The 9,468-nt window shown below is 36.6% G+C and overlaps 1 protein-coding gene across 1 annotated transcript; it reads left to right on the top strand.

Annotated features, from left to right (window-relative positions):
- The first annotated feature begins 223 nt into the window (after positions 1 to 223).
- Positions 224 to 3,683, top strand: LOC125420392 (scarecrow-like protein 22). The gene has a single exon (XM_048467018.2). The coding sequence runs from the start codon at positions 869 to 871 to the stop codon at positions 3,287 to 3,289; it is 2,421 nt and encodes an 806-aa protein (XP_048322975.2). The 5' UTR covers positions 224 to 868; the 3' UTR covers positions 3,290 to 3,683.
- The last annotated feature ends 5,785 nt before the right edge of the window (positions 3,684 to 9,468 follow it).

The following is a 9,468-nucleotide window of genomic DNA, read 5'->3' as shown; positions in this document are numbered from 1 at the left end:
AGGATAACTAATAAAATATTCATTTTATTTTGGGCACTCCTTCTTTTGCTCAAATCGCATCTTTCATGCAGGGTCTGACAGGGTATGTATTGTAAATCAATAGTTTGGGTGCCCAATAAATCAAGAAATTGAGTGCCCATTTTTATATTGTCAAAATAAGCGAAAGACAATACAGTATACCACTATGAGGGGTGACAGAAACCCGGCAGTAGGGGAGAGAGAGATAGAGAGAGAGGGACGGGAGTGGGTTGGGAAATAAAAGAGCAAAATTTTATTGAGTGGCAAAAAAAAAAAAAAAAAGAAGAGAGAGAAAGAGATAGGGACTAGAGAGAGAGACGGAGAAGAGAGGTGGGCACTTTATTACCTTTTTTACGATGCACGCATCCGTGGCAGAGCAGAGAAGGGCAGAGGCTACTGCTACGACACAAGGGTAGAAAGAAAGAGATTAGAAGGAGGGGAGGAAGAGGAGGTTTAGAGCCAAAAAGGAGCCAGCTTTTTGTAGAGAGACTAGTGAAAGAAAGAGAGAGAGATATGGAGCAGAAATGGTGGTGTTATGGGAAGGAATAGATATTGTAAAACAAAGAGGGAAGAGGAAAAACTGGATGAGAAATAGTTTGAAGGATTAGTATATGTGTGTATATATATATATATATATTTTTTTTTTTCTTTTTCATTTTTGTGAAATGGGTTTGTTTTCTTTTGAGCTGAGGGATTGATGGCATGCAAGGAGAGATGGTGGGTTTAAAGCTACTGAGGAACACAGACTTGAATCAAAGATTCTTCATCTTCTTCTTGTTCTTGTTCCTGTTCTTCCCCTTTACGAATCTCGTGCAGTGTTTGATCTTCGAAGAGGTTTTGGATTCTGGGTATGAGAGGGATGCCCTTTCATTGGCAGCAGGGGAAGGGGGTTTTAGAAATTGCAGCCGCAGCCGCAGCAGCAGCAGCAGAAGCCGGAGGCTTCCCTTCGATTTGTGCCGGAGATAAGTGGAAGAAACAAGAGCTTTGTAGCTTTGCAACCAACGAACCTACTTCTGTTCTTCATATGAGAAGAAGCCCGAGTCCTCCCACATCGGCATCGACTCTGTCTTCGTCTTTCGGAGGTGGTGGTGGTGGAGGAGGAGTTGGAGGCGGCGACGGCGGTTCAACAGACAACACCGGCGGCGTGGCGGCGGGACTTCCGCCGCATACACCAGCCGCGCCAGTAACGGAGCCCAGCACCGGGGCTTCACGGAAAAACGAGTGGGCATCGGAGCTCCAGCCGATTCCTAGCGGACTAGAGGCTGTTACCGGGTCAGGAGGCGAAAGATGTGGACTTGGGTTGGAGGATTGGGAGACCATGTTGTCCGAAACGGCGGCTTCGCCTGGACAAGACCAGTCGCTTCTCCGGTGGATCGCGGGCGACGTTGATGACCCGTCGTTTTGCTTGAAGCAGCTTTTGCAGGGTGGAAACAATCCTCTCGAGTTTGACGGCAATGCCGGCTTGGGAGTCGTCGATCAGGGCACGGGATTCGACCACATCGGCGGTGCCTTGGGAGGCGTTTCCGGTACTGGTAGTCTGATGGCTGGCATTAATCCGAATTTGGGTTTTCCTGGTTCTGGGTCGGCAAACAACAACAACAATGGAAGTGGAAAGATTGGTTCGATTGCGCCAAGCTCTTCTGGAGGACTTAATTACAAGGTTACAAACATTGGGTTGGGCAGCAACAACAACGGCAATTGTAATATGCAAAACCCCATTCTATCAAATTCGGCTTTCGGTCTTCCTCTTTCGGTTTCTTTGCCTCCCGGAATGGTTTATCAGCCGCAGCAACAAGATTTTGAAAGCCCAGATGAGAAGCCGCAGATTCTGAATCCACAGTTGTTGATGAACCAACAGCAGCAGCCGCATCTCCCTCAGAATCCCAACTTTTTTCTGCCATTAGAACAGCACCTGCTTCAGCCCCAACCGAAGCGCCACAACTCCGGCGGTGTGGACCCTGGTTCTCAGATATCAAAAGTTCCATTTCCTGATCCGGGTCACGAGTTCATGCTTAGGAAACAACAACAACATCTGGGTTTTCCTCAGGGCATGCAGTTTCTTCCTCAGCATCATCATCAGCGGAAGCCATTGATGGTACCCAAGCAGAAAATGGTTGGACCTAGTGAAGAATTGGCGGCCCACCAACACCAGCACCATCAGCAACAACAACATGCTTTGCTCGACCAGCTCGACAAGGCCGCAGAGCTGGTAGGGACTGGGAATTTCTCACACGCGCAAGGGATATTGGCGCGGCTCAATCACCAGCTCTCCCCTGTTGGAAAACCTCTCCACAGGGCTGCTTTCTACTTCAAGGAGGCTTTGCAATTGCTCCTCCTCTTGAACAACCCAGTCACCTCCCCTCCGCCCAGAACCCCGACCCCTTTCGATGTTATCTTCAAAATGGGCGCTTATAAGGTCTTCTCCGAGGTCTCCCCACTTATTCAATTCGTCAACTTTACCTGCAACCAGGCTCTCCTCGAAGCAGTGGATGATGCGAATCGAATTCACATCGTAGATTTTGATATTGGGTTTGGTGCTCAATGGGCTTCTTTTATGCAGGAGCTTCCATTGAGGAATAGAGGCACCCCATCATTGAAAATCACTGCCTTTGCCTCTCCCTCCACCCACCATCCGGTCGAGCTTGGTCTAATGAAAGAAAATCTTACACAGTTTGCCAATGAAATTGGTATATCTTTTGAGCTTGAAGTTTGTAACTTTGATATTTTGGAGCAAACCTCCTACACCCTGTCTGTGTTCCAAACAAATGAAAATGAAGCTGTTGCGGTAAATTTTCCTATCTGGTCTTCTTCGAGTCAACCAGCGGCTTTGCCTAATCTGCTTCGCTTTATAAAGCAGCTTTCCCCGAGAATCGTGGTATCTTTGGACCGGGGTTGTGATAGATTTGATCTCCCTTTCCCGCAACACATACTTCAGGCTCTCCAATCCTATATAATTCTGCTGGAATCGTTGGATGCCGTTAATGTGCCTTCAGATGCTCTGAACAAGATTGAGAGGTTCCTGCTCCAGCCAAGCATTGAGAGCACCGTATTGGGGCGTCTTCGAGCCCCGGATAAGATGCCCCTTTGGAAAACGCTCTTTGCCTCGGCTGGTTTCACCCCTTTAACGTTTAGCAACTTTACTGAAACTCAGGCAGAATGTGTGGTGAAGAGGACTCCGGCGAGGGGATTTCATGTTGAGAAGCGGCAAGCTTCACTAGTGCTGTACTGGCAGCGTCGAGAGCTCATCTCAGCTTCAGCTTGGAGATGCTGAGGAGCAGCAGCCATTTGACAAAGCAAGGAGGTTGGTTTTTAGCAACTCACAATTTATCCCAGAGGTTCCAATTTACTCTAATCTGTTATTTAAGTAAATAAATGTTGAACTGTGTTCTTGGCACCTCTGATGTGACTTTAATCTTTGTGAATTATCATGATTGTGAGTCTCCTTTGCTTATTGTCCATCTAGTCTAGATAATCTAGCATTTTCCTTGAGACAAAACATCTAACAAGGAAATTCCAGTAGAGCCTTTTTCTTTTGGATATGCATACTATTATTATTGTACTTCGATGTTTTTAATGGGGAAATGTGGATGTTTCTGGTGAAGGTGGTGATTATTGGTTACAAACAATTATATTATAATTGGTTACAAACAATAATATTATAATCATTCTGTGGTTTTGTAATCTTATTTCATTTGCTTGCTAATTTAATGTATGAATTCTAACTCTTACATTATGATGAGCAAAGAAATGAAATTTAGACCTAGTAAAATTTCGTTTATTTCAACTTGTATAACTTAAATAGTAGTAGGTTTTTAAAAAACATACGTTGGTTGTTTTTGAGGTAAGAGAAGACTGACAAACCATGTTAGGTTCCATAAAAACATTACTCAAGTGGAGGGCATTGTTTTGTCTCTTAAGTTGCTAAAAGACACATATCATCTTGGTTTAGAATTTAGCTATTAGAAAGATTTCCCCTTGATTTCAGTATCACTATTGACTTTACACCAGATGCCTCTGATATTCATTAACCATGGCTGGCTGCCTGGCCTACAATGTGCATTGAGTATTGAGGAATTTCACTTAGTGATATCACCAAAGTTGATCTACATCTCAAAAGCTCAACTATTAACTGCTCTTTCTTTCCGCTCAACTATTAATTGCTCTTTCTTTCAGTATTTAGAGTGCCTTAGGCAAATTGCACAGTTATTTCTCTCACTTTAATTCTAGAATATTCCATGTTCGTGAACTTCTTACTCCCTTTGAAATGTTCCAAGTCTGAAAGAAATTTGCCATTGACTTGGAAACTGAAATTGGAGCAGTAGACATATTCATACAATCCTTTCGACTTCAATTAGGCCATTACTATGTATGTTACTTGTTAGTTTTCTGTGTTTTTACTTGGTTGCACAAAAACAGAGAAGTTTTGTCAGTTCCCAAGATTCAAGCAGTCATCAAGTAAGCTTTGTCTTTGTTTCTAGGTGTTGACAAAGCTTATATACATAATAAATCCACATCTTAATAGCTTAATAATTTAACATGTTATAGAAGTTCTAAATCCTAATGACTTAGGTTCAAGTCACATCACCGTCAATTAAATAGAATTAACACTTGTATGGACCATGATAGCCTAGCTAAGCTTTTAGGAGAAGTGATAATTTAACACTAGGAATAAATTGTATCAATGGGTTGTTGCAAATCAGCAAATTTAACACAAATATGAAAGTGAGCAACTTGATTTCATCAAATTGCTTGCTTATCAGTGATGACTTGACGTGATCTTTGCTTGTATAGAATTCTTGGTGTTAGTTGCACCTGGAGGTGGTGTTTAGTTGGTCTTAAGCCTTGTAGTTGCTAAAATATATATATCTATATATATATATATATATATATATATATTTTTTTTTTAAATAAAAAAAAAATTTCATTCAATGGCAAGATAAAACTACATAAATGGGTAGTTTTTAAATTGCTTCTCTCTTTCTATTATTATTGTTTTGGAATTTTGGGCAATAGCAACTCAAAAGATACTGCTTGTAGATAATTCAATGAAATGAACGCAGTTCCAATTTTTAGGTGCAGCTGAAGTGGTGTTTGATTGGTCTTAATCCTCTTAGTTGCTAAAGCATAGGTTTTTCCTTTTTTAATCACTCAATGACAATATAAAACTACATAAATGGGTAGTTCCTGAACTGCTGCTCTCGTAATTATTATTGTTTTGGAATTTTTGTGCAATGGCTACTTAAAAGATACCGGTTGTGTTGTAGATAATTCCATGAAATCACCACTAATCAAATTTATCAAACCGAGTCATAATCTTCGGTTTGGTAAGAATTCAATCTTCTTGCCAAGCATATATGTTGTTGGATAGGCATGATTGATTGGTTCGAAGATCATTTCATTTTTGATGCAGTAACAGAACCTTGGTATCAAAAAGTCTATTTGTCTCTGTCAACTAGAGCAGAAAATTGTCTATTTTTATTGCTTTTTTCTTTCTCAGTCACTTTGTTTGTCTCAATCTCCAATGTAGTCAGCAATTGTACAGTTTCTCATGAGAAAAATTGCAATGTTTTGTAATTGTTTTCATCATCAACGAGATATAAAAATTTGCAATTGCCATGCACTTTTGTTGCTCACAAAAACACACATTTGCCAAAAAACAGAAGAAATTGTTTGGCAAAAACCAAAGACTCGTGGTTTCTTAGTAGACAAACAAATACATTACACAATTTTTATTAATTTATATTTTGTTAGTAGTCTTTTGATTATCTTACAGGCTACTAATATAACATGGTTTGATTGATATCTGCCATGCCCTGTCTCGTAATTCTCCTTCTCTTGCATGTGTTACACCAAACACGTAACGCGTCATTCTCCTCTTACTTTAAAAGCAAACATTATTTCTGAACATAAAAAATATTTGAGATTGGAGTTTTTTTTTTTGTTTTTGTTTTTTTTAATATATATAAAGTTTAATTATTATTATTATATATACATATTTGTGGTTAAAATATTACTACACCCACTCGATGCTTGTCCTATAGTTCATTGAATTTGCAATTTAAAAAGGGTGGGGTGGAGTTTTAGACATCTACTAATCAAGCCACATGGGCCATGTTTGGTAGGACTCTTTCCTCTATTGTTTATTGCTGATTTCTTCTTAGTTTTTCGGTTTGGAGACTTTCAGTTTAATCCACAATTTTTTATTATATATTTTATTTGCATAATGAAGTTGTATGAAAAGCTAAGACAGTCCATGTCAATGAATGAAATTCATGTAAGATTATTATATGGGGAAATAAACAAAAATATTGATTAGTATAAAATTCATAGGAACATGCCTACTATGCGCGGCGACAAAGATTAATCACATCTTATGGTTTCCCCCAATTTTATACATGTTTTTAAAAATTGAAAATAATAAACGATTAATTAAAAAATAGAAAAGAAAACTTCGGTTTCATTGATACCGAACTCCTATGAAAATCCCTCCGAACAACCTCGATAATGGTTTTCAGATTAAAAGTTTTAATAAACGTAATAGTAATTAATTGATTTATTTTGATATATATATATATATATATATAGATATATATTTATCTTACATGTAACTCAAATTAGGACAGAATTAAGATGTGTCTTGGATTATACAACTCTTTGAAAGGTTTTTCCAAGTGGTGGTTAAAATATTGAATTTTTTAATTGATTAGGATTTTTTTATTATAATTAATTGATCAGGACGTAAGGGGCATTTTATAGATGGTTATTATTATTATTATTAGTTTTGCTAACAGCGGTGATTATTGTTTTAATAAGCTTGAAATTTTGATTAGACATCCAAAAAGATATTAATAAAAGAAAAGCAAGCTAGCATTTTCAAAAAAGAAAAGCACACTAGGCATAGCGCGCTGTCCTATAAATGAAAATCCAATAACTTTCAGATGGGGCCCACTGAGAAAAATTAAAGCCACATTTTATTTTCTCTTTGATTTGATGTCCAACTCGGCGTGTCATTTTTGCACAGCTGTAGGCTTTTGGTCTTTCGCTTATATATCAAAATTCTATTTCCATTTCCATTTCTAAGAGGGGGACAAATTTAGAATCGACTACGTCCTAAGAATATCAATAGTAGAACTAGCACATATATATTTATATATATATATATATATATATTTTTTTTTCTTTGGCATATATATATATATATATATATAGCATATATACAATTTGTCTATGATACGGACGGTCCTCATACAAATCACAGTATTGGTGATGGTTTTTCAATATTATTGGTGACGATTTTTTAAAAAATCGTCGTTAATACTATAAAAAATCGTCACTAATATTGCGATACTTATACGGACCGTTCTCATCATAGAATTTCCAAACACATATATATATATATAGTTTTTTTTTTGGCATATATATATATATATATATGTTGTATATATTGTATGAATATGTGGGCCATTTATGATATAGTTTGGTTGTGCAAGTGGTCCAGGCCCGCCTACATTTTTGTTTTTTGTTTTGTTTTTATTTTAAGAAATAAAACATTTCTTGCACCAAAATAATTGTATAATAACTAGTGTACGAGATTTTACGGTGACCGGGAAAGAAAAAGTGAGAGGTTCTACAATCACATTATACGCCCCGAAGAACCCCATATATGCGGCTCCAAAAGTGTATTGCGATGTCTAACGATGGGTGGACAAGGTCAACAAAACGCTCTATGAAGATTAAGGGATGCTACTGTGTATATTATATATATATATATATATATATATACACATATATAAGTCAAAGACCAGAAGGTCTTCATGTGCAACTTTATACTTGCATGGAATTTTCTCAAATTCAAAATTATTTCTCAGCAAAACAGTGATATACAGTCAATCACTTTTTTTTTTTTTTTGACATCGGAAAAATAAAAATTGAATTCAGAATTATTACTAATAAAACTGTACTTTCATTACTTGTTAAGTAGTTTTATGAAAGAGTAATTATTATTTTGACTTCACCATTTTGCCTTAATTAGACTTCATATTTTCTAAAAAATTAGTAACTTCACCATTTTGCCTTAATTAGATTTCATATTTAATTTTTAATATTTTTCAAGACAGATCTGGTCTTTAGTCTTTAGTTAATAAAGGCTTTTTTTTTTCAAATGTTTTATTGTGTTTCTTTAAAAAAAAATAATAAGTGTTTTATAATTTAATAATCCTGTGAAAAAAAAAAATTTTGATTTTAACCATTAAAATTAACAGATAAAAATTTAAAAAAAGAGTCCACAGAAAAGATCTTTTTTGCATGAATCCTCATTTCAGGTGCTTTGTTGCTGATCACCAGATGTTTTCGATCTCAAATTTGAGGTGCGGTGAATGGTCAACGACTTAGTTCGCTATCCTTCGATTAATAAGGAAGATGTCATGTCGTATAAAAAAATTAATAATGATTTTTTAAAATATAAATTTAAGTATAACCAAAGCAAAATAAAAAAAAAATAATAATAAATGAAATTTATTTGTAGTTTTCAAAAACAATAATAATGTTCCGGGAAACCCAAATACGTCTCCACGTTGTTCAGAAATACTACAATCATGTCCGTTGAAGTATTTTTGGGGCCAAAAACTTGATCAGGGGATAGAGACGGGTCGTCCCATTTTGCTGCCCAATAGGAGGAAAATGACTTGAGATCTCTTAGGCCCCTTTGAGGTAGGGCCCTCTATGGTCCCCACGCTCGACATATCTCACTCGAGATCCCGCCACGTGTACGGAAGATATGGTTGTAGTCACCAGATATGGCACGTCAGTATCCACTTGGGGATTTGATCAGCGGCTTTTGTGTCAATTCGATTTTCCAGGATGTTTTTGGTGACGGAAAGAATATCAACTACCCAAAAAAAAAAAACAAACAAAACAAAAAGACAAAAAAGAAGGCCAGGCTCGCCGATTACTTGTTTGTTAAATGTAACAAAGATAAAAGGCAAGGCATCTTCGTAATACTTGAAAACCAAAAGGGCACTTTGCACAGCTACACATCTCGTACATCTAATATATAATATATATATATATATATATGAAAATTTTATGGGGAGAAAATTTTATGGGGAGGATAGTTCGTATGAGAACCGTAGTATTAGTAATAATTTTTTATAGTATTAATAACGGTTTTTTAGAAAATCGTCACCAATATTATGAAAAATCATCACTATTACTGTAATCCGTATAAGAACCGTCCGCACCATAGACGGACTGTATATATATATATATATATATATATATATAAAATAATTTTATGGTATGAATATACATGTATATTTTGATCGTGTGAGCATTTATAAAAATGATAGTTTTTTGATAAAATTATTATTTTTTATGTAATAGTCTTGATTTCAATTTTATCAAAAACAATCATTGTTACATGCTAACACCCACATTATGAAAAAACCTTAT

The sequence above is a fragment of the Ziziphus jujuba genome, chromosome 6, assembly GCF_031755915.1.
Source record: "Ziziphus jujuba cultivar Dongzao chromosome 6, ASM3175591v1".
Lineage (NCBI taxonomy): Eukaryota > Viridiplantae > Streptophyta > Magnoliopsida > Rosales > Rhamnaceae > Ziziphus > Ziziphus jujuba.
This window is presented reverse-complemented; position numbering and strand designations above follow the sequence as displayed.

What these genes read in the sequence shown, in the direction of transcription:
- LOC125420392 (XM_048467018.2), top strand. Translation starts at nt 869, where the DNA reads ATGAGAGGGATGCCCTTTCATTGGCAGCAGGGGAAGGGGGTTTTAGAA.